The sequence below is a fragment of the Lithobates pipiens genome, unplaced genomic scaffold (genome assembly GCF_037356315.1).
Source record: "Lithobates pipiens isolate NorthernLeopardFrog02 unplaced genomic scaffold, aLitPip1_a1.2 Scaffold_8, whole genome shotgun sequence".
Classification (NCBI taxonomy): domain Eukaryota; kingdom Metazoa; phylum Chordata; class Amphibia; order Anura; family Ranidae; genus Lithobates; species Lithobates pipiens.
Window position 1 is genome coordinate 448031850 of NW_027507903.1, and position 26362 is coordinate 448058211.

Genomic DNA, 26362 nt, shown 5'->3' on the forward strand with positions numbered 1-26362 from the left:
CAAACCACACATGTGCGGTATCGCTGCGATCGGTAGAGCGAAAGCAATAATTCTACACCTCCTCTGTAACTCAAAACATGCAACCTGTAGGATTTTTTTAAACGTCGCCTATGGAGATTTTAAAGGGTACAAATTTGTTGCCATTCCACGACCGGACGCAATTTTGAAGCGTGACATGTTGGGTATCAATTTACTTGGCGTAACATTATCTTTCACAATATAAAAAAAAAAATGGGCTAACTGTTGTCTTATTTATTTTTTTTTTAAGTATTTTTTCCCCAAAAAGTGCTCTTGTATGTCCACTGCGCAAATACGGTGTGACAGAAAGTATTGCAACGACCGCCATTTTATTCTCTAGGGTGTTAGAATAAAAAATATATATATATATAATGTTTGGGGGTTCTAAGTAAAGGGAAGGAGATGGGCGGGCAGTGAAAACAGGCAGGGGAAGCCTCATTAGCACTGCTGGATGTCATACCAATGGCCACCACAAGAGGGCGCCAGATTCTAGAAGGAACCTAGGACTACAGAAGGCCGCAAAGCCACAGCCTCAATTACCGGCCAGCACGGCCCAACGCAATTGCGCCGGGGGTGTTGGTGGGGGGGAGGGCCGCACGGAGACAGGATACCCCAGCTGTGCCGCCCCAGGCGCCAGGTTGCTAATTCTAGTCACAAATGCAACCTGTCACCCGGGGTTTGTCGAGCTCTGGCTTAAATGTTTAAGTGGAAGAAAAGTCATATGTTTAAATGTCCATGAACACTGGGCTTAAAAAAAAAACTGCTTCCACAGGAGTTTTTCATTTCGCCTGCAAAAGCAACTCAGCGTTATCCATGCATATTAGGACATTTAGAGGCATATTTTAAGCTCAGCATTTAGAGGCAGAAAAAAAAAACCTTCTGGTTTACGTATTTAAGAGAAGTTTTCTGGCAAAAAAAAAATGTTAAATGCTCCTAAACACCTGTACAGAAAACGCTCTATATAAGTGTTTTTTTGCTGCCAAAAGAACTGCCCTTTTTTTTAAGCCCAGTGTGCATGGCCCCTAAAAACATTGACAGGTAGGGTTTTTATGTCATAATTGTTATCCTCGTCTATCTTCTGTTAAAGCGCTGGCGATAGAGAGGAGTGCTGTCATAGTAGTGCGTGATTGCAAGGCAAGTCTGCCTTAGGGTGCATGCACACTGGGCTTAAAAAAACACCAGTTCTTTTGGCATTAAAAAACACTTATATTGAGTATTCTTGTACAGGTTTTTAGGAGTGTTTAGAGGTGTTTAGGAGTATTTAGCAATTTTTTTTCTGCCAGAAAACTCCTCTCAAAAATGCAAACCAGAAGGGTTTTTTTCTTTCTCCAAACACTGAGCTTAAAATATGCCTCTAAACGTCCTAATGTGCATGGACCCATAGGATAACATTAGCTGCTTCTACAGGCAAAATGCTGAATTCATTTAGAAACAGCGTTTCCTGTCGCATCATGACAGCATACATTTGGGTTGTGACTCTGCCCCTCACCTATCTGGGACTGGATAGAATGCTCAGCACCCCTTACCGCTCTCACCCCAGACAGGTTATAGCTTCTCCTGGGTGGAAGTCCTTGCCTGTACAGCCTCTAAACAAGCTAGATGGAAGGAACCCCCCTCTGATGGTCTCAGGGGTATGTTGCCTGGTACTTTACAAGCCTTAAATAGGCTTAGATTATATGCAGTGGTCTCCGTTTTTATCTTTCTAACACTTGCAGGGTTTCCCTGGGATCTGTAGTCCCACACAGCCATCCCAACATCCCTAAGATGGCGCCTAAGCGTCTGATCGCTTCTGAGCGAGCGAGAGTGCCGCTGCGCAGGAGCTTGTTTTGCCAGCATCCATCATGGCAATGGGCTCCTCAGCATGCCATCCTACATGCGCAATTGTGATGTCATTCCACCGTGACGGCGGTAAATTTAAAACCTCCAGCACTAAAACCTCCATCTCCTGTCACTGCAAGACACCAGGGATTCATATCGGATTGCCCTAAGTGCTAAGACACTGCCCCCTAACCTCTCTTTCCCTGCTCCTCCACTAAGGTAAGACTAACTTAGTCTCTACTATGGGTCTGCTTCTCTATGTATTTCTCTAACTCCTACTGCATACTCTAGGTGGAAGCCTCTCTTTAAGCTTCATGGAGACCACTGTCCAAGCAGACCATCTACAGCTTAATAGGTAAGGGGACTAATTGGTAAGTAGTGAAGATTAAGAAAAAGAGAGCCTTGCCACTAATGATGCCTTATTGGACAGCCCTATCAGGTCCAAGACACGATGAAGCAGCTCAGGGCACAGAGGAAGTCTCTCGGATAACCGAAGGACCCGCTCAGGGCGCCGAAGAAGTCAATCAACTCAGAGAAAACTCTCAGGTCGCGGACGAAGTCACCCTCTCGACACCGTCACTCATACCACAGAAGGTCCTCTTCCCACAGAATATCTTCGGCCAGCCATCGCTCCTGCCCGACCACAAATGCTTGCTGGGTCTGTGGCACCATAGCTCTTCGAGACAAATTGGCCTGTCGTTCGTGCTTCGATGAAGCTACTACAAAAAAGAGAGACGGATGCCAGAGAGGTGACTGACATCATTAGAGAATCAGAAAGAGAATCAATCCAACAAATATCAACACCTAAGGCAGATAAGCCTGATCAGACTACCTCAGTGGTTAAACCCAGCACATCAAAAACTGCAGATAGCTCATCTGACAGTGAAGAATTAGAGGCCTCAACAGGATTTCACTTTACCTTGATAAAGCCGTTTGTTAAATCCATGAAGTAAGCGATTGGATGGGAGGAGCCTAAAGAAGCCCCACGGAAAACAAAAAAATATTTTGTAAACCTGAAGAAGGGTCTGGAATCATTTCCATTCATTGATGAATTGGAGGAACTGATCAAACATGAGTGGCAAAACTGGAGAAAAAACAAAACAAACAACAATCCATTAGTGTCAGGTCCAAAGGTAGACGCATCACTAATGCGTTTGGCCAGGCATGAAACACTACCTCTCGAGGATGCGGTGACATTCAGAGATGTTAGACCGGAAAATCAACCTTAATTTAAAAAGAGCCAATGCGGCACTAGGCGGGGTTGTAGGCCAGCTATCGCTTTAGTAGCTGTAGGAAGAGCCATCTCTAGTTGGATGTCTAACATTGAGAAACTGAGTCTGGAGGGAGCAGAACAGGAGACAGTGATCACAGCTCTTCAGGAACTCAGTCTCGCAGGGTAGGAGCCAGGCTCAGGAAGTTCACGAAGGCTTGGGCAGAGAACATAAGAGATCGCTGGACAGTGGCCACCATTCAGTTTGGTCACAGGTGGAAATTCAAAAACTGAATTCCCAAGGACCAGTTTTATGCAACCAGACTTCCAGGATCAAGAGAAAAGAGAATGCCCTTAGTCAAGTACATTCAGGACTTGCTTCAGAAACGTGCGATAGTAGAAGTTCCATTGCACCAGAGAGGGAAAGGATTCTACTTTCCACTATTTCTAGTGAAGAAAAAGACAGGAGACCTGCACCCAGTATTAGACCTAAAGAAACTCAACAAGAAAACCATGGTCGAGTCTTTCAATATGGTAAGTCTTCAATCAATCCTTCGCGCAATAAATCCGTTGATTTATCAGAGGCATCTTCAAGTCCCCATACACGCTACGTTCCAAAGATTCCTTCAATTCTCAGTAAAACATCAACACTTTCAGTTCCAGAGTCTACCCTTCAGAATTTCCACCGCCCCTGGGACTTTCACAAAGGTCCTGTTACTGTTGAAAGCCCTCCTGAGAGAGAGGGGTCTAAGAGTCCATCACTACCTGGACGATATCCTCTTCCTGTCAGACAGTCGGGAATCTCATTTTCGATCGGGAAACACTGATTGCCACACTACAAAGTTTTGGATGGTTGATAAATTGGGAAAAGAGCAACCTTCAACCTATGCAGAAGATGATCTTCCTGAGAGCACCGCTAAACACTCGATTAAACAGAGTCGACTTCCCCAAGAGAAGGCAACTCTCCTAATCCAGAAAATAAAAAGATTACTAACAGCAGTATCAATTCCAGCCAGAGCATGCCTCAGCGCTCTAGGCTCAATGTCAGCAACCATACCAATGGTTCATTGGGCCCAGTGGCACTGAAGGACATTTCAGAAATCATTGCTGAGGCAGTGAGGCACTACCAACAACACCTACAAGAGAATCTCGAAAAAATGAATATCATTTTCACAACTATGTTGGAACATATCATCACTAGAGGTGTCACAAATTCTCAAATTCCTCCAGTCTGGTCTGGAAAAAGGCCTAGGCTCAAATACCTTAAAAGTTCAGGTCTCAGCACGATAGCGACAGGAGTAAAGTGGGCCCAGGACCCTATCGTCATGCAGTTTCAAAAAGCCTGTCTAAAAATAAGACCTCTCAGAAAATCTACTTAATGTGATTGATCAACTGTATTGGACGCACTGTCTCACAAACCTTTCTTCCCTACCGGAGACATCTCCTTTTGGGATTTAACACTTAAGGTCACATTCCTCACTGCCATAACCTCAGCAAAGAGGGTTTCAGAGATGCAGGTGTTACTTGCAAAGGAACCTTATTTAGTCTTCTATGCAGACACATTGGTCCTAAGGCCTTCGGACGGATTCATCCCAAAAGTCACCTCTTCGTTTCATTTTAACCAAGAGATAAGTCTCCCAGCACTTCTTAAAGTTCAAGGTGATCCGCATCCACTGGATGTTAAAGGAGACATCTTGGCATACCTTGTGGCAACTAGTACCTTTAGGAAGACAGATAACCTTCTAGTCATTCCTCACGGCATTCCTCACGGCTTCAAAAGGGGACAGGAGGCCTCCTCTTGGACCATCGCTTCGTGGTTGGTGAAGATCATCAAAAAAAACCTTTCACTTCAAATACCTGTGGGCCTAAAAGCTCACTCCACTAGGGCAGTGGCAACTTCATGGGCAGCGTACTGCAGAGTGTCTGCGGAGACAATATGCAAAGTCGCAACTTGGTCTTCCAAAAACACCTTTATGACCCACTATAAAGTAGATTCCGCACAGTAGTCCACTGTGGATTTCGGGAGGTCAATCATTCAAACCAATGCCTCAATTGTTTGTTAAATAGACTTTATTTCTTCTTGAACCCATCCATTTGGCAAGTTATTTCCCAAATATATACTGCCATGTCGCGACAGGAAAACGGAAAATTGAATACTCACCTTTCCGTAATTTTCCTTTCCTGATGGCAGCATACAGATGCCCCCCGTTCTAAGGTGATAGATACAGAGAATACTGTGGTGGGTCCTCTCTTTACAACCCAAATGTTTGCTGCCATGAAGATGCGACAGGAAAGGAAAATCATGGAAAGGTGAGTATACAGTTTTCCGTTTTTTAAGCCCAGTGTGCATGGACCTTAAATGTGCTAATATGCTGTGTAAACTGGCACATTATGGCAAACAGCTCCGAGGGCCTAAAATTTTTATTTTGTTGTCGTGGGTTTAGGTGTGTTACTAGCCAGATCACCAGGTGAAAACAGAGGGAAAAAAGCCTAAAAAAGGAAAACTAATGTAGCCACCATATCTAATTATTGGTAAGCTTCAATAGTTAACATTCTTGGTTTTGAGTTTAATACTGCTTTAGCCGCTTGTGGATCGCCGCACACATATACTGCGGCAGGGAGGCCATTCTGTGCCAGATCACATACCTAGTATGTGATCTGACACGTCCGGGTCTGGGGCGTGTGCACACACCTACCAGCGAACTGCTCCCGCTGTGATTGGATAAAGTGGGAGCCAATCAGCAGGTCCAGCGGATTCGATGTCCAGTTGGACCCAGTGATTGTTCCGAGAGAAGCATAACGACGGTCTGTCAATGTAAACAAGGCTAGGTTATTCTGTGAGAAGGGAATGTAGTGATTCTGTGTTTCTGCAAAAGAGAAACACGAATCTTTGCCTTCCCACAGTACACACACATCCCCCACAGTTAGAAAGCACTTCCTAGGAACACATTTAACCCTTTGATCACCCCTGATGTTAACCCCCTTCCCTGTCAGTGTTATTAGTACAGTGACAGTGCATATTTTTAGCACTGATCACTGTATTAGTGTCACTGGTCCCCAAAAAGTGTCAAAAGTGTCAGTTAGGTGTCCGATTTGTCCGTCACAAAATCGCAGTCTCGCTATAAGTTACTGATCGCCACAATTACTAGTAAAAATTAGAAAAAAATTTAAATATCCCATAGTTTGTACACGCTATAACTTTTACGAAAACCAATCAATAAACGCTTACTGGGATTTTTTTTACCAAAAATATGTAGCATTAGATTTTTTAGATTTTTTTTTATTGGGTATGTTTTACAGCAGAAAGTAAAAGATATTGGCTTTTTTTTCACAATTGTCTTATTTTATTTTATAAAAATAAAAACCACAGAGGTGATCGAATACCACCAAAAGAAAGTTTTAGTTTTGTGGGGAAAAAAAGAACAAACATTTAATTTGGGTACAGCGACGCACGACCACGCAATTGTTAGTTAAAGTGACGCAGTGCTGTATCGCAAAAAATGGCCTGGTCATGAAGGGGGGGTAAACCTTTCCAGAGCTGAAGTGGTTAATAGGACTTGATCACACCATGTCTATGAAATAACAAGGCTAACCCAAAAAGAAATAAAAATGTATTTGAAAAAACAAACAAACACCTGAGCTGCTGAGCATCCAGCTCACACAAATGAATAAATAATGTCTCTCTATCACAAAAAACAAACAAAAAAACACTCCTTTTACTAATGCATACTTATAATACCATAAAAGAGTGCTATAAACAGTTGTAATTCAAATTAAGGAGGTGTTTTTGAATTACAGCTGCGTATGATAACATTTTATGCTATTAAAATTACGCATTAGTAGGGGGTGTATGTTTTTTTGTTTTTTGTTTTTGTGATAGAAAGAAGCGCAATGTCATTAATTATTATTTACCATATCTGTTGAGTTGTGCTGATCTAAATCAGGCGTCATTAAATGGCGGCCCGCAAGACGCTTCTGCCCGGACTGGCAGGCCGCCATTGTAGTAATTGGTTTGCTGGGACCATGGGTTTCCCAGCAACCAATGACATTAAGTGTGTGCGCCCTGCCTCCTGCTCCTCACTGCGGCTATCGCTCTTGCTCCTGACAGGCGTGACGTCACGCACGCACCCTGCCCCCCTACTGCTCGCCGACTGCGGCTCCTGGCTCTCATGCAAGGTATATCTCACAGAGCGGTTTGAAGTCCACTCTCTGCTGATGTCACCAGGATCAGTCCAGGCACCGCTTCATCTGACTTCCGAAGTCTGGATCCGCCAGGTGCCTGGACTGATGGCAGTCTCAGCCTCCCAGCGAACCGCTGAGACACTGAGACGGCCGCTCCCCTCCCTCCACATCTCAGCCCTCCAGTGAGAGAGAGTGGAGAACAGAGCAGGAGAGCTGCTGATTGACAGGCAGGAGCTCTCCGCTCGGGAAGGTAAGAGAACCGAGCCATCAGCAGTGTTCGTTGGCTCTGTTCTCAGTGAAGAGGTGGTGGGGGACAGATGCAGCATCAATCTGATGCTGCATCCACCAAGGTAAGTATGATGGAACAAATAAAAAAAAAAAACACACTTCTCTTTTAAGGTGCATATTTTGTTAAGGGCACATTTTGTTGTGCCCATCACAGTGCCCCTTAACATAAAATGTGCCCATGAGGGTGTCCCTAACTTGAAATGTGCCCATCAAAGTACCTTTTAACATAAAATATTCCCATCAGAGTGCCTCTTAACATAAAATGTGCCCATCAGCATGCTACTTATTTTATGTTAAGGGTCATGCTGATGGACACATTTTATGTTAAGGGTCACTCTGATGGGCATATCTTATGTTAAGGGGCACTCTGATGGGCATATTTTATGTTAAGGAGCACCCTGATGGGCATACTTTGTTTTAAGAGCAACACCAATGGACACATTTTATGTTAAGAGCACACAGATGGGCACGTTTTGTTGTGCCCATCAGAGTGGCCCTTAACATAAATTGTGCCCCTTATCATAAAATGTGCCCATCAGCATGCCCTTTATTTTATGTTAAGGGGCATGCTGATGGGTACATTTTATGTTAAGGGTCACTGGTTTTAGGTGGTGAAAGCGGTACAATTATTTTGCATGGAAATTTGGCGTTTTATATTGTAGTCCTGTAATTCTTAGGCCGCGTACACACGGGCGGATTATCTGCCCAACTTAGTCCGCTGAAACGTGTTTCAGCGGACAATCCGCTCGTGTGTGCGCTTCAGCTGACTTTTTCAGCGGACAGTCTGACGGACTAAGTCTTTCGTAATTTCCGTAATTTTGTCCGTCCAAACTTGGTTTCAGCGGACAGTCCGCTCGTGTGTAGGCAAGTTGGACGGACTAAGTATGGCGCATGCTCAGAAAGGATTTACACGCCGAAGGTTGCATTGCAGTGTATTGGACGTCGTATTTCTAGTCCCGTCGTACGTGCTGTACACGTCATCGCGCAAGCTTTCAGCGGACTGTCTGTTCATCGTGTGTGGTCAAGTCCGTTCATTCAAAAGTTGGACGGACTGTCTGTCGGATTGTCTGACGAACTTAGTTGGGCAGACAATCCGCCCGTGTGTACGCGGCCTTAGGAATAACTCTCTTAAATCTGTTCAAGCCAGAGTCTAGCAGACATCCCGGGTATGATAAAGTTTATAATATAATAAATAATAATAAAAATTATTCAATAATGTAATCAAATCCTAAAACACTGAAATTTGCTCATTTGCAGAATTGTCGCTGTCATTAGATTTAGTGTTTGATGACGAATTTCCCCACAAATCGCTATCGCTCAATTCTGCAAGTGATTCTAATTTATTATCGCTGTTTTCTAGTTGGTCTAAAATCACTTTTGACATAAAGGGACACTTTTTGGTTGCTATGGACAATCTCTAAATTCCAGGCAGAAAAAACAGTATTTATAATATAAAAGTGCATGCAGAGCACTGCACAGACCACTAGGGACAAAGGGGGTGTGTCATATTTTTTGTACAGTACTGTAATCTGTAAGATTACAGTACTGTGTGTGTTTTGTGTGTTTTTACTTTTTTGAATTTGGCACCGATCTCCATCCCGGTGCTCGGCGGCATTCGGGCACTGTGTGAATCGAGCGGAGGACAGCTCGATCACACAGCGCGGAGGACATTGCTGGATCCAAGGGACAAGGTAAGTAACTTCTCCCTGTGTCCTCCCTGTATCCAGCGATGCGATCCCGAGTCTGGCTCGAAGTTAGCGCTCGTGGTACTGAAATCCCAGCCCGAGCCAGACTCGGGAACACCGCTAGGGAGGTTAAGGGGGAACACTATTGGGGACAATTACATTCACAGAGTATTACCAGAGCATGTGGAGGAAACCATAAGAAAAGCAGCAGAGAGCGTGGCTTGCTCCAAAAAAGGGAAATAAGACGTGTACAATCTTTCATGGTACAGACTTGTGAGTCGGACCTCGACCATCATTTTTTTTAGTGACCGGACCTCCTTAAATTTGAATTCACTACTCCTGATCTAAATAGATCAATGCAGGCTCAAGCTCAAGGGTACATAGAAAGCTATTGTTTTCTGTGTGCCCTGTTCAGAACCTACAAGTGGAGCATGCATGCAATTTTACCCAGGTCAACTTGCTGCACTTCAAAAGGTAAACAGATGCAACAATGCATCGTACTGGCCCTCACTGCCCCTACACAACATGCAGAGTGCCTATGAACGAGCCCTCTATACTTCTTCCTACAGCCTGCTGAGAAAAGTCAACTGAAAGGTGTACATGAAAAGAGGCACACTGCACTGGGATAATAAAGTGTTACTAAACATACAACAGTATAATCAAGCATGCTTGTTATACTCACTGTGGAACCTAAGGGGTTAATCCTCTGCATTGTGTAAAAAGGCTGTTTAATACTGTCTTCTCTGATCCTCCCCCACTGTCCCCTGATAATCTCCTGATAACGCAAAGTTTATGGAGTCAGGCTGCACATGTTTAGTTTGGTGTGTATTGCTAGAGTGTTTTTTTGTTTTTATTAGGAGAGTACATGTGATCAGTACAGGGTCAATCAACACTGCCCAGACAGAGGGTCAGGGGTCCTGCAGTATCATAGGTCAGTCAGAAAACTCCTTCTACAAGCTTTAACCAGTGTTTGGCTGGACACTGATAGAAGTCACAAGCCGAGGAGAAAAGGTATTTATCTGTTTATATTTACTAAAATAATTGGATTCCCATGTTCTGTGTACTGTGGGAGACCAGATATAGTGAATGCAGGATCCTGGGTTTAGTAGCACTTTAGCCAGTCAGTCTCTTTCTCCCTTTAGATCTCTATAGTGTTGACTGGAAGCAGCTGCTGCAGGAAGTGAAAAACATGCTGGTACCAGACTAGAGGGACCTGCATATAGATTTCCAACCTATCAGAAAAACAGGTAGCCTTTGCCACTGACTAATGTGAACGAGTTGCTGGGAGAAAGAAGGATAAGTGTTAAATAAGCACACATTCTTTATATAGATATATACATACAGTAGCTATAAAATGATCCACAGAGATTAAACCTGAACTTTATTAAATAAATTCAAAGCTACTCTTGAAATCAGGCCTCCTTTGATGAATGCTTGTTTTGGTATAGGGTACTTTTAAATGCAGTTTTACTTAACCCTATTCTTCGCTCTTACATGCTTCCTCCTCTGTGCACTCTGACATCATCACATACAATGCATGACCAGAAGTCCTGCAATGTAATAGAGGATGCTAAGTGCCCTGCCCACAACCTTAAACATTGGAGGATAAAGCACTGGCTGACAGGATCGAATCCGATGGAAAGAAAAGACAGAAAATCGCCTCTGGGTGCAATGTTTTAATGTAACATAATAAAAGTATTCACCACTTACATGTGGGTAAGTACAGACGTGCTACTGGATGATGAGGTATAGCTTATGTCTGGCGCATGTCCTAAGTGATGCCAAATTCAGACTGTGGAAGCCGCAAGGAGCCGGAGAGGAAGCCGGCTGTGTCCTCCAAAGGAGATGGTGATGATTCGCTCGTGGAGCAAGATGTGACACCACCAAAGGTCAGGGGGAAACAACGCGTTTCAGATCATGTGCGAAGTCCGTAAAGCGCGTGAGCTCTCCTTTCTCAAGTGTACGGGGAAGAGAACGGGGCAAGATTTAAATGCTCTACCCATAAAGCAATCACAGCTGGAAAGATGTCTAATAATTGTGTTGCATGGCAATAAAGGCTAATTAAAATACAATAATGCAAAAAATGACATAATCTAAAAAATATTATATGAAAGAAACTTGTTATATGAGAAGAACATTATATAAAAACATTAGTATATGTTTGCAAGGGGGAGAAATATTATGTGCACGTGTATAGGTAAATCTATATACACACATATAACACACTCACAGATGCAAATGTACATGCATGCATAACTGCACACAAACCTACAAGTGTGCATGCATGTGTTACGCACAGAAATTAGAGATAACTTTAATAATAATAATAATAAATTACATATTGGATTGTAAATATACACATGAAATGTGACTACTCGATCAAAGTGATTAATTGGATGGGGCACGATACAAAAAGGCATTTATAACTCACGTACAATATAAGATAACGATTGATGTACTTACCCACATGTAAGTGGTGAATACTTTTATTTTGTTACATTAAAACATTGCACTATGTTTTTTCTTTCCATGTTGATCCTAAGTTGGCTTCACTCCTGAGAAGAACAGCCCTTAGTGTCTGTTTTGCTATAGACTTTACCATCATCGTCCAGCTCCCAAGATCCACTATTCATTGCCCCTCAGAATTGATTGGACTCTTGATTTATACTTGTGCACTTTTTACAACTGATTTTATCCAGTCCTGTTTTTACTACTGGATTTATTACTAGTTCTTATTCTACTAATTGTGAGCCACTATGCCGGTACCCTGAGCGCTATCATTTGCTGTTGTTTTTCAGGATCTAATCAGATGGCAGATGACATGTGTCCGCTGACATCTGCCACTCCATAGTAGAGACTGGAAGTTTCCGATCAGGTCCGTCTAAAAAACTGACAGGCGGACCTGATCGGACAGCCCATGTGAAAGAGGCCTCAATGATATTGTTATGTGCACCCTTTTAACCTTTTTACCATTCAAATCAAATTCTCCATCTGGCAGCATGGGATGTCCTCAAGTCACAACAGACTCATTTGCAGTCATTACTTTGCAGGACGAAAGTAGTCTGTCTCTATTTCTAAAGAACAGTTCATGTTAAACTGTATCTAATGCTACAATTTTCTTTTGTTTTTCATAGAGCAGTGAAAATCCAGAAACCTGTCAAATTTTGTATTGCTGCCCATGACAACATTAGGGAGATTTACGCTCTCTATTTGTCCTGGTGACTGTTGTCACCGGGACAGGAAAGTACAATACTTTTAAATTGTCACCAGAAAAGGAATAAAGTGGGAATCTTCCAATGGGAACATCTGTTTCCCTCACTTAAAAAAGTTTTAACTTGCTCAGCTCTATCCAAAAGAAAATGTTTTGAATTTAGATATATTTTAAGAAGTGGCAAGTCTCCTAACAGCCAAAATCTAGGGCATAACAGTTCGAAGCCCTCAACCCTATGCTGCTGTGACAACATGAAAACCATCATTTTTTTTTAGGTCTTGCAACTTTTATCTTATACCTATGAAGAGGTTCACGAGTTTAAGGCTTGACCCTGCCAAGCAGAATATCTGTGTTACCTGTTCAATTTCCTGACGGGCTTCAGGGAATTGTGGACTCAGTTTCATGCAATGCTGGAAATTAATGAGAGCCTCTTCTTTCTTTTCCATGTTGAGCAAAGCCACTCCTTTTCTGTAGAAACCCTGCACAGAAGATCAAATGAGAAATACAGTTCATTAAGACCAGTCTTTCTCCACTTTTTCAACACAGAGGAGCCCTTGAAATAACTTTCTCGTCTCAGAAAAGCTCTGCTAAAAATGACTAGATGTACGACTCATGATACATTAGTGTCATGGTCAGTGGGAAGAATGTTCCTTACACGTGTGGTTATTGGAAAGAATTACCCCCTTTACCGATAGTAAAAAGATCAATGGTGTCAGTGGGAACTTATATGAGAGGCAGAAATTGTTCATGGATCAAGGAATCCCTGGCAACCTCTGGAGAAACCCTAGAGTTCCAAGAAACCCTGATTTGAACTATAAACAGATCTAAATACTTTAAAGTGGTTCTGAAGGCAGAAGGTTTTTTATCTTTTTATCAATATTCAGTTACTATTATTCTATTTTTCTATCTATTCTATGCATACTGCAATTTACTCAAAAATGTGGCCTCTCGGTGGATGGTCCTTTGCTGCATATTTTCATGGGGCCAGCGCCAAGGGGTTAAAGGGGTTAAAGGCAGAAGGTTTTTTTATCTTAATGCATCAAGATAAAAAATCCTTCTGTGTGCAGCAGCCCCCCTAAAGCCGCGTACACACGATCAAACAATCCGGTGGAAAAGTTTTGAAATGAACGGACTTTTCCCGCCCGGAGAAAAGTCTGCTCATTTTGAGCGCGGCTCCAGGTAGCCGAGACCAGCGAAGGAGGCGTCGCTGGCCCCGCCACCTGGTATGCAGTTAAAGGGGAAGCCCTACGCCGAGAAAACGGCGTGGGGGTCCCCCCTAGGTCCATATCAGACCCTTATTCGAGCACGCTACCCGGCCGGCTAGGAAAGGGGGTGGGGACGAGCGAGCCCCCCCTCCTGAGCCGTAAAAAATGTAAAAAAAAACACACAAGGGCTAAAATAGTTTATTGCACAGCTCCGGGAGTCCGCCGCAAAAGTACCGTGCGTGGGCAGGTAGCTCGTTCGGAAAGGCCGGCGGACAGTCCGGCGGTTTGTCCGCCAGACTAAGTCCGCCAGATAGTCTGATACATGTGTCCGCAGCATAATACTTACCTGAGCCCCATTTCGATCCAGCGATGTTGCCCGAGAGTCTTGACAGTACGAGACTCTCCCTCCGCTAATGGCTCCCGCTGCTGTCAAAATCAGTGAGCCAATGAGGAGAGAGAGGGGGCAGGGCTGAGCTACAGCTCCATGTCTGAATGGACACACAGAACAGTGGCTCAGCTAGCAGTTTGCCGTGGGGGCACTTGGCAGGGGGGGAGGAGCCAGGAGCACCGTTGGGGGACCCAAAAAAAAAGGATGTGGGCTGCTCTGTGCAAAACAACTGCACAGAGCAGGTAAGTATGACATGTTTGTTATTTTTAAACTAAAAACAACAAGACTTTAGTATCACTTTAAGTTAAAGAAGAAGAGACTATACAAGGACTGTGTATGAGGATAAGGCTGTAGTGTTAATGCTCAGGCTTAGGCAACCCAGTACTAGATTCTTGGCTACAGATAAATCTGGAAAACAAGTGGGCCCATATACAGAATCTTACAAAAGGGAGTACACCCCTCACATTTTTGTAAATATTTTATTATATTTTTTCATGTGTCAACAATGAAGAAATTACACTTTGCTGCAATGTAAAGTAGTAAGTTTACAGCTTGTATAACAGTGTACATTTTCTGTCCCCTCAAAATAACTCAACACACACCCATTAATGTCTAAACCGCTGGCAACAAAAGTCAGTGAAAATGTCCAAATTGGGCCCAATTAGCCATTTTCCCTCCCCAATGTCATGTGACTTGTTAGTGTTACCAGGTCTCAGGTGTGAATGGGGAGCAGGTATGTTAAATTTGGTGTTATCACTCTCACTCTCTCATACTAGTCACTAGAAGTTCAACATGGCACCTCATGGCAAAGAACTCTCTGAGGAGCTTAAACAAATAATTGTTGCTCTACATAAAGATGGCCTAGGCTATAAGAAGTTTACCAAGACCTTGAAATTGAGCTGCAGCATGGTGGCCAAGACCATACAGCGGTTTAACAGGATAGGTTCCACTCAGAACTGGCCTCATCATGGTCGACCAAAGAAGTTGAGTGCACGTGGTCAGCGTCATATCCAGAGGTTGTCTTTGGAAAATATACGTATGAGTGCTGCTGGCATTGCTGCAGAGGTTGAAAGGAGGGGGCCTTCAGCCTGTCAGTGCTCAGACCATACGCCCCACACTGCATCAAATTGGTCTGCATGGCTGTTGTCCCAGAAGGAAGCCACTTCTAAAGATGATGCACAAGAAAGCCTGCAAACAGTTTGCTAAAGACAAGCAGACTAAGGACATGGATTACTGGAACTATGTCCTGTGGTCTGATGAGACCAATATAAACTTATTCGGTTCAGATGGTGTCAAGCGTGTGTGGCGGCAACCAGGTGAGGAGTACAAAGAAACTGTGTCTTAAACACAGTCAAGCATGGTGGTGGGAGTGTTACGGTCTGGGACTGCATGAGTGCTGCCAGGCACTGGGGAGCTACAGTTCATTGAGGAAACCATGAATGCCAACATGTACTGTGACACACTGAAGCAGAGCATGATCGCCTTCCTTCGGAGACTGGGCCGCAGGGCAGTATTCCAACATGATAATGACCCCAAACACACTTCCAAGACAACCACTGCCTTGCTAAAGAAGCTGAGGGTAAAGGTGATGGACTGGCCAAGCATGTCTGCAAAACTAAACCCTATTGAGCATCTGTGGGGCATCCTCAAATGGAAAGTGGAGGACAGCAAGGTCTCTAACTTCCACCGGCTCCGTGATGTCATCATGGGGGAGTGGAAGATGACTCCAGTGGCAACCTGTGAAGCTCTGGTGAACTCCATGCCCAAGAGGGTTAAGGTAGTGCTGGAAAATAATGCTGGCCACATAAAATATTGACACTTTGGGCCCAATTTGGACATTTTCACTTAGGGATATACTCACTTTTTTTGCTAGAGGTTTAGATATTAATGGCTGTGTGTCGAGTTATTTTGAGGGGACAGCCAATTTACACTGTTATACAACCTTTACACTCACTACATTGTAGCAAAATGACATTTCTTCAATGTTGTCACATGAAAATATATACTAAAATATTTACAAAAATGTGAGGGGTGTACTCAGTTTTGTGAGATACTGTAGGTGCCCAGTGGCATCACTAGGGTTGATGTCACCCCCCCCCCCCCCCCCACATACTCCCACCATTGGCTCTCTCCTGCCACAGTGCCCTGCAGGGCGTTGGGCAAGGTGGTTTCTGCTATGGACCTATTTATTTGGCAATAACTTTGTTATAGTGTATGTTACCCTAAAAAAAAGAATAAAAATGGATCCTGTTCGCTTAAAGCATGTTATGCAGCACAGTGCTTGTGTTGTGTAATTTGGCCCCCTGTACCACCTGAAATACCTGGCTGATCCTGCCTGGTTCTGCACCCCCCCCCCCCGTAAACTGACCACGGTTTATCATGGCTGCTGAACCCTAACACTGTGGTCAGTTTGCGTGCCTCCCTCATCCGCAGTTCTCCTCTGTCCACCTCTACCACATCATCTCTTCCCTCTCCCCTCCCTGCCTGTCAGTGGTGTTAGTGCCTGCCCCTCTCCTCCTGCTGCAAAAATGATTGTCATCTTGCTATAATCCTTTGTGTTATATTAAAGTATGTGCCCCAGTGTATGTTATTTTATTTTATTATTTAAAAAATGCCACTAATTTCAGAGTGCCCCTCGGCGCTCACATGACCACCCGGCAGTCTCCTTCCCGGCTGACGTCAGCCGTTTAGTAGTTTCAGCTCGGCCCGCTGTATCTGTCGGATCGGGGGAAGACAGCAGCGGTCGCTCACGTGAGCACCGAGGGGTGCTCTGAATTTGGGTATTAAGCTGCATTTTTTTTTTATAAATAACATGCACTGGGGCACATACTTCAATATAACATGGGATTATAGGAACAAACAAAATGGCTTTACAACCACCTTAACATAACAAACTAATACATACAGTATATATTATATATGTTGTATTTTTAAGGACAAAAAAAGTTGGGGGGGGTGGGGTTAAATTCTGCACTTTTTAATGTCACACTAATAAAAAAACATTTAAGAAAGAACAAATACAAATAAAAAGGGTTAACATATTAATGGTTAATAAAATATAAATAACTATACCGTAACTAAAAAAAATAAAATCATCAAGAAAATAATAGTTTAAATGAGAAAGGGAAGAAGGGCTTAATTAGGTATGCTTAGGGCAAAATAAAGGTTAAAGTGGAAGTAAACCCATCGATTTAAACAGTTAAAAAAAAAGCATGCCGGGAATGCTAACTGCACATTGGCTGTGCTCTCAGCCAAACTATCAAACCATCCAATGGCTGGTGTCACAATGAATCACATGTGCAGCACCATAGCAGTTGACGATTAAACAGAGGCAAACATGGCAGCTTCCTTGGCTGAAAACGATAGGGGAGTTTACTTCCACTTTAATAAGTGGTCAAATGGGACAATGTTAGGAAAAGCAAAAACAAAAAACTTTTTTGTTACTTGTTAGGTTGCTTTAACTGACATCATCTATTGAATCTTAGCCCTTTGATCTGCAAAAGAATAAAATATAAATACAAAAGAAGCGAGTCCCTATGTACCTTGAAGAAGTTTCTTTGGCTGTGTTCAGTACTCTCACTGTTCTAAACTAGTTAGGTATCTTTAGTGTCTGGTATGCATGGTTGCTCTGATATGTAGAGACCTCCTTAGGCCTCTTTCACACATGCGGACCGTTCGTCCGTTTTTCATCCACCCGTTGATGGATGAAAAATGGACATCAATGCATTCCTATGGAAAAATGGGTGACAACGGATGATCATCTATTTTCATCCATTTCCATCCGCTTCCGTCAACATCCATTTTTTTTGAACAGATGAAAGCCCTGTTTTTCATCTATTAAAAAAACAGATCGGATGAAAAACGGATATAAATGGACGAGCGGTCCATTTTTTATTCATTTTTTTCATTTGTAGTGTATGTAAAAAAAATAACGGATAAAAAAAAAAGGAGGAAAAACTGATGAATACTACCTCCGTCTTGATGTGACTGAACTGATGAAATGAACGGTCCGCATGTGTGAAAGGGGCCTTATTCAAATGCACTTCTGCCTAAACCCCATTGGTTCCTAGCAGGGTTGCCCATTACAGTAATGAACCAGTGGTGGTAAAAGATAGGCTAGGTGTTTAACCCAGGGAGGCCTCTCTATATGAGATCATCATACATTCAAAGCAAAGAAAGGCGCTATAGGGTTGATCTAACTATATTTAATAAAAATGTTTTATGTTGTTATAAAATACAGATTATATTTTTGCAGTAATCCCAACGGTATGGAATAATGCATCAGGTTCGTAACTAATACAGAGTAGACTAATGCTGCCTGTATGCTGTCTGTCATAAAGTTGGAAGACCGGCCGGGGCAGACACATCTATAGCAGAACTCTAGAGGTTGCGCTAACCATTCATTAGCACTCTATAAGCCAATTTGGAGACAGTTTTGTTCACAGAGCGGAGCTACTCGAGGTCTCTCGCAAGGTCCCAGACCCACTAATCATTCCATAATCAGGTCAAGAGGCCGAGAAAGCGATTTGATGTTCAGCCTCAGTGTGGGAAGAGCTGCCAAAAAATGACTTGTAAACAGAGACTTTGAAGCCTGATTCTCATCTACAGAGGTGTCAGAAAATACAGATCTGTGAGCTGCACAAGCAAAACATGAAAGAAAAAGAAATGTGTCTCCAATTATTTATTTCAAATTTATACCAAATTTATACCAAATTTTGTTAGTGGAATACTTTTTATACTTTTTTTTTTTAACCACTTTCAGACCGGACCATTTTGCTGGTAAATGACCAGAGGTCTTTTTACAATTTGGCACTGCGCTGTTTTAACTGGTAATTGCGCGGTCATGCAATGTTGTACCCAAACAAAATTTGCGTCCTTTTCTTCCCACAAATAGAGCTTTCTTTTGATGGTATTTGATTGCCTCTGCGATTTTTATTTTTTGCGATATAAATGGAAAAAGACCGCAAATTTTGAAAAAAAATGATATTTTCTACTTTTTGTTATTAGAAAAATCCAATAAATTCAATTTTAGTCATACATTTAGGCCAAAATGTATTCAGCCACATGTCTTTGGTAAAAAAAAAGTCAATAACTGTATATTTATTGGTATGCGCAAAAGTTGTCACATCTACAAACTAAGGTACGTTTTCTGGAATTTACGCAGCTTTTAGTTTACGACTGCCTATCTCAGTTCTTGAGGTGCTAAAATGGCAGGGCAGTACAAAACCCCCCCAAATGACCCCATTTTGGAAAGTAGACCCCCTAAGGAAATTGATAAGTGGCATGTTGAGCCCATCGAATATTTTATTTTTTTGCCTCAAGCGATTGAATAATGACAAAAAAATATTTTTTTTTTTTTTTACACAAAGTTGTCACTAAATGATATATTGCTCACACATGCTATGGGCATATGTGAAATGACACCCCAAAATAAATTCTGCTGCTTCTCCTGAGTACGGGGATACCACATGTGTGGGATTTTTTGGGAGCCTAGCCGCGTACGGGGCCCCGAAAGCCAAGAACCGCCTTCAGGTTTTCTAAGGGCGTAAATATTTGACTTCACTCCTCACTACCTATTACAGTTTTGAAGGCCATAAAATGCCAAGATGGCACAAAACCCCCACAAATGACCCAATTTTAGAAAGTAGACACCCCAAGCTATTTGCTGAGAGGCATTTTGAGTCCATGGAATATTTTATATTTTGCCACAAGTTGCGGGAAAATTACAAACTTTAATTTTTTTTTATTTTTTTTTCACAAAGTTGTCACTAAATGATATATTGCTCACACATGCTATGGGCATATGTGAAATGACACCCCAAAATAAATTCTGCTGCTTCTCCTGAGTACGGGGATACCACATATGTGGGACTTTTTGGGAGCCTAGCCACGTACGGGGCCCCGAAAACCAAGAACCGCCTTCAGGTTTTCTAAGGGCGTAAATATTTGACTTCACTTCTCACTACCTATTACAGTTTTGAAGGCCATAAAATGCCAAGATGGCACAAAACCCCCACAAACGACCCCATTTTAGAAAGTAGACACCCCAAGCTATTTGCTGAGAGGCATGTTGAGTCCATGGAATATTTTATATTTTGCCACAAGTTGCGGGAATATTACAAACTTTTTTTTTTTTTTTTTTTCACAAAGTTGTCACTAAATGATATATTGCTCACGCATGCCATGGGCATATGTGAAATGACACCCCAAAATAAATTCTGCTGCTTCTCCTGAGTACGGGGATACCACATATGTGGGACTTTTTGGGAGCCTAGCCGCGTACGGGGCCCCGAAAACCAAGCACCGCCTTCAGGCTTTCTAAGGGCGTTACAGTTTTGAAGGCCATAAAATGCCAAGATGGCACAAACCCCCCCCAAATGACCCCATTTTGGAAAGTAGACACCCCTAAATTTAGGGGTACACTAGTGAGACTAGGTAATAAATGGCGGGTGCCCTGAAACTATAAAAAAAATAACTAACCAACCAGCGTCACCTGTAACAGTTATATGGTGATCACTGGTGAAAGGGTTAACTAGGGGGCAATCAGGGGGCTTTATGCGGTAGTATATGGGGGTCCCTGGCGCTATAAAAAGCTGCGGCGAACCTAAATACCTACCTGCCTAACTAGCGTCACCTGTGACACTAATACAGTGATCAGAAAAACGATCGCTTATTAGGCTGGGTTCACACTGGAGCGATGTGGGAACGCCACGAATGCGCGGCGGGTTCCCGCATCACATGCCTCCCGGCGGCAGTTCACACTGCCCTATGCGAACTGCTGGGAGTGTCAGTGAAATAATGACACCCCCAGATCAGTTCGCATATCGCAGTGCGATCTGCAAACTCGGATCGCATGGTCTGAACACCCATGCGATCCGATTCTGCTGCGGACCAAAAAAAGGGTCCCGTGCGAGTTTGCGGCGGGTGCGGCGGGTGCGACACGAATTCAGCCATACTATCTGTATGGCTGAACTCGAATCGCACAGAGATCGGATGTGATTTGCACTGCAGTGCGGTGCGAATCACATCCGTTCTCATAAACCGCTGCAATGTGAACCCAGCCTTAGTGACACTGGCGACGGGGGGGATCACGGGGTTAAACCTTTATTGGGGGGGTTAGAGGGGTACCTTAGAACTAAAGGAGGCTAACCCTAACTGCCCTAACAGTTATTACAGTCACAAATGACACCCGCCGGGTGATCAGGGGGTTAAACCTTTATTAGGTAATAAATGGCGGGTGCCCTGAAACTATAAAAAAATAACTAACCAACCAGCGTCACCTGTAACAGTTATATGGTGATCACTGGTGAAAGGGTTAACTAGGGGGCAATCAGGGGGCTTTATGCGGTAGTATATGGGGGTCCCTGGCGCTATAAAAAGTTGCGGCGAACCTAAATACCTACCTGCCTAACTAGCGTCACCTGTGAAACTAATACAGCGATCAGAAAAATGATCGCTTATTAGGCTGGGTTCACACTGGAGCGATGCGGGAACGCCACGAATCCGCGGCGGGTTCCCGCATCGCATGCCTCCCGGCGGCAGTTCACACTGCCCTATGCGAACTGCTGGGAGTGTCAGTGAAATAATGACACCCCCAGATCAGTTCGCATATCGCAGTGCGATCTGCAAACTCGGATCGCATGGTCTGAACACCCATGCGATCCGATTCTGCTGCGGACCAAAAAAAGGGTCCCGTGCGAGTTTGCGGCGGGTGCGGCGGGTGCGACACGAATTCAGCCATACTATCTGTATGGCTGAACTCGAATCGCACAGAGATCGGATGTGATTTGCACTGCAGTGCGGTGCGAATCACATCCGTTCTCAAACCGCTGCAATGTGAACCCAGCCTTAGTGACACTGGCGACGGGGGGTGATCACGGGGTTAAACCTTTATTGGGGGGGTTAGGGGGGTACATTAGAACTAAAGGGGGCTAACCCTAACTGCCCTAACAGTTATTACAGTCACAAATGACACCAATGCAAAAAAAAAAAAAAAAAAAGCAATTGGTGTCACTGTGACTGGGGGGGCAGGGGTAATTGGGGGGGTGATCGGGGGGTAAAGGGGGGGTGTGAGTGTGCCTGGCATGTTCTACTGTATGTGTGGTGTGTTGGTGCAACTCACCGAACCTCTCTCCTCGGTGCCGGAACGAAAACTACCGACACGGAGGAGAGAATACATCACTTCCTCTCCTGTGTTTACATTACAGGAGAGGAAGTGATGTCACGGAGGATTTCCATTCGTCGAGAGCGATCGCGAGGGGGTGGCCATGAATGAATGGCCGCCCCCTCATCCCGGATCGCTCTCGAAGGAATGCCGACCGCCGCAGGCACCGGGGGGGGGCCCGATTGGGCCCCCCACCCGCGGGCAGGCAGGGACTTATATATACGCCCATATGCCTGCCCGTGCCATTCTGCCGACGTATATCGTCGTGCGGCGGTCGGCAAGTGGTTAATTTTTAAATCCCAACCAGTTGAAATTGTTGTAGATGACAGAGATGACTTTTATCTTTATCAAACTCAAAAAAGATATATACAAATAATATATCTAACAATATAGATGATTTCTATTAGAACTGGGATGTAAAAGGTGTACAGATAAATTTGTAAAAATGAACTTTTGATATTCTGTTCAATAATATATGATAATTGTTACAAGTCATGGGATCAAATAAATGCAATCACACATAAATCAGCTGAACAAAAATAAATAAATAAAATATAGAGGTAATGTAGCAAGTATTTATGTGCATATATACTGTATATACTGTACATCAGTTATGAAAGAATAACAGTCCTGGTCCCAAAAGATTTATATAGTAATTTATTAATTAGGAATTTAAAGCAGTAGTAAACATCCAGAAAAAAATAAAAAATGGGGCCTCTCTGCAGGTTTAGGTCATAGTATACTAATATGCACAGCATACTAGCACATTATAGCAGACTTACCTGGATACAGAGCCTTCCAGTGCAGCGCTGTCCTGACTCCCTGGCGCTTCCATCTTCACATCTTCCTCCTGGGTTCACAGACACCGGCTCTATGAATGGGCAGGGGCGCGATGACATCACTCCCATGCATGTGTGCTGCAGCTCCGGCACAAAGCATTGAAGATACCGCAAGGGTATGCCGGCTCTTCAGAGCGCATGTGCCGACGAGGTCACCAGCTGCATGCTGTGTGAATATCTCCTAAACAGTGAGGAGATATTTACTTTACCTACAGGTAAGCCTTATTATAGGCTTACCTGTAGGTACAAGTTAAAAAGTGGATTTTACTTCCACTTTCCTAATAAAATCATTTTTACTGTTCTCTGTAAACACATTTACATCCCAGATCTCATATACATGATCGATACAGTTTGATATGTTTTTCAAGTAGGATCGTATTTATTGATTAATCTATTTGATAGAATGTAGCAGATAACTGTAAACATAATGTTGTAAGATGTTAGTCTAATATGCAACCTGGTAACAAACCTTCATATACAATTTTTCCTTTTATTTGCTTTGTTTTTTATGTTTTCTTACCCCTACCTCAACTAAAATCAATTATACTTTTAGACCATTTAGAACTAATATTTTTTGTTTTTAGATATTTTCCTTGTTTTATGCTTCTGATGAGAGTCTACAAGGCAGCGAAACGCGTCAAGCCTTACATTTTACTATAATTCTACCATGGACCAATTTATATTCTCTGCGATTTTATTCATGTTTTTAATCATTCAGTATATGAATTATGTTTATTTATTTATTTTATTTGTATTTTTTATTTTTTATCCCCTCTTCTCTTATTTTTTTGATACATTTAGTATTGTTTTTAACCTACCTATGTTTATAATACGTATGTATTGTCTGTTCTACAACTGTTTCAATGATTGCGGACTACTATGTAACTTATGTTGTAAATTATCAAATGCTTTTGGAGGTTATATACCCATTAAGTTGTATGTTAGATTATACAACATGAATAAACAGTATTTCCCAGTCACTTGACTTCCTTTTGTGCTGCTGTGTGCTTCACACAAAGTCCCACCACTTGCTCTCAATTGTAAACACAATGCTTCCACATGGCCGTTACATTTGAAGTAAAGTCTCAAGTTACATTATGGCACTTCCTCCTTGTATGGAAGCTTGGGCAGAGCTGAAGTGCCCCTTACCTGCCTCTTCCTCCAGCAGCAGTCATTCTTGTAATGATCTACTGCAGCCAGCAGTAAATCCCTATTAGAAGTCATCTGTTGCTACATAGCTGTCTAGATCTGGTCTCCACTAATCAGACATATTACTTTGATCAATTAAAAAAAAAAAACGTATTATACTATGTATTTAATATATTTTAAAAAATCTGAAAAGAAAAAGAAGTCTCCTGATCAAAATGGCATTCGTGTTTACTGCAAACGTGTCAAATTCTCATGTAAGTGAATGCAAAGTCATTTGCAATTTTAGTAAAGCCTAAAATGATCATTTGTATTCTCACTAACCTGACTTGATCCTGTCTAAATGTTATGCTAACTATTTACGCAACTGGTTTCATTTTCTCAGCATGCTCTGCAATGTACCTTTAAGAGGGGAATCGCTTCTCGGCCTTTTGGCTAAGATCAAGTGTATTATCTGTTCTTATCAGTTGCCAAAGGAGGCGCTGTTCCATCCCTATAGAGAGGGTTTGGTCAGCACTCTCCGATGGCGTAATTAGCACCTGGAAGGACGGTTTCAATAGGGGTCACGTTGTGCCGCCCGACAGTAAACTGGGGGCCGATGCATGATCGAGTCTGAGCCGTCTGGAAGGGTGCTCTGGCCTATATTTGGCTAGCTCTAGCTCCAGTTTTCTAGGAGGGAACACCGGGTCTGAACTGCAAAGCGGGGAGGAACGCTTAGTACCTCTGGGTGTAATTAAGTAGGAGGGACGGGAGCAGGGGTTTGAGCTTGTGGTGGGCAGGCTCTCCCCGAGCTTCCTGAACTCCATGATTTCCTGACCGGAGTGGGGGCTGCTGTGGTCTGGGCTGTGGGTCAGGGTTGGGGTTTGAAAGCCTATGGAGTATGTGCCCCTGGAGTGGCAGTCCAGGGGTGCCCAAATATCACTGTGAGTGAGGGACACTTTGATTTTGGGCACCAAGGGCACTGCACCATATAACAACACGCTTTTTTAGCACCTGCCTCTTGGGCCGGGCCTTTTGGCTAGGACCAGAGGAATTTTTTATTCCTGGTTGGAGTGTCCCGTCATTGTTTCACACAATGACCACTCTTTTCACTCTCCTCTCCACTATCCCTTCCCCACTTTATTTATTTATTTTGTGTGTGTCACGTCTTTGTTTTGTCACTTTGCACATTTGCTGTGATGAGTAGGGTCACAGGTCCCAGGGCCTGTCCTGAAAGTCTGGGGAGGGGGTGGACATGGCCTTCTGGCTTAGTTCGCCCTCTCCCTAAGGGTTGGGGTCTCCCTTCGGGGGAGCCTCACCTAGTATTTGGGTGGGTCTATTTTGGCAGACCTTCCAAAGAACGGGGTCTGCCTGGTTTCGGCCAGAAAGACCAAGTTTTAAGTGTCCTTCTCCTTGTCTGGAGCCTAACGCCCCGAGGGATTTAGGGCAAGGCCCTCTGATTGTAGAGGGCTTGTGTACCCGTCTGAACTTTTTTGTGTCACTCTTTATGTGTGTGCACATTTTTTATGCACCGGGTGAAGTTTTTGAGTGTGTTTTGCAAGCCATAAGCTTTTTTTTTTGAAAATATTTTTATTGAGTTTAAGACAGACAACAGACAGTCAACAGGTAACAGTAAACATGCCACATTATTAGGACTAGACCCAGGCAGGGGCCAGTGCGTTGCTTCCAACATTATTAATCTACAGCTGTAGCACGTCCACAAGAACAAACAACAACTAACTTAGTGCTAGGTTGGCTTCCACTCAATTGAGATGACTAAGGACCAAATTCTTCAGTCGGGCCGCAGGGGACTATAGAAGAAATGAACTAAACCCATAGTAGTGGCTACACTATATAAAAAGTCAATAAAGACGTAAATCGATACTAGGCAACAAAAATCCCATCCATCCGTAGAGTGGCAACATGTACATGTTCAGTTTATGGACGCTGTGGAGGCCTCAGCCAGCCACCTGGCAGCCATAAGCTTTTGAAAAAAAAAAAAAAAAAGCTTCACTGAAGAGAAATGCAAACCTTCACTTTAAACTTTACCATTTAGTTATGCTACATAAAAATCACAGTTATGTTATAGAACAGGGGTAGGCAGCCCCCGGCACTGGTGCAGCAATTGGCATGCAAAACCTCTTTTGCCGGCACATGACTCCTCCCCAATCAGCAGGGCAGCGCAGGGAAATGCCAGTGAGACACTAATGCATTCCAATTGAAGAATTC

General features: G+C 43.3%; 1 protein-coding gene and 1 pseudogene across 2 annotated transcripts in view; one reads left to right on the forward strand and one right to left on the reverse strand.

Annotated features, from left to right (window-relative positions):
• Positions 1-26362, reverse strand: part of LOC143960078 (LON peptidase N-terminal domain and RING finger protein 1-like) — a 165323-nt gene that overhangs the window by 112301 nt on the left and 26660 nt on the right. For both annotated transcript variants that reach the window (XM_077468356.1, XM_077468357.1), the window contains exon 3: positions 12769-12891. In XM_077468356.1, coding sequence (XP_077324482.1) covers positions 12769-12891 — 123 coding nt within the window. The remainder of the gene's footprint in view (positions 1-12768; positions 12892-26362) is intronic.
• LOC143964596 (U2 spliceosomal RNA) lies at positions 24570-24676 on the forward strand (annotated as a pseudogene).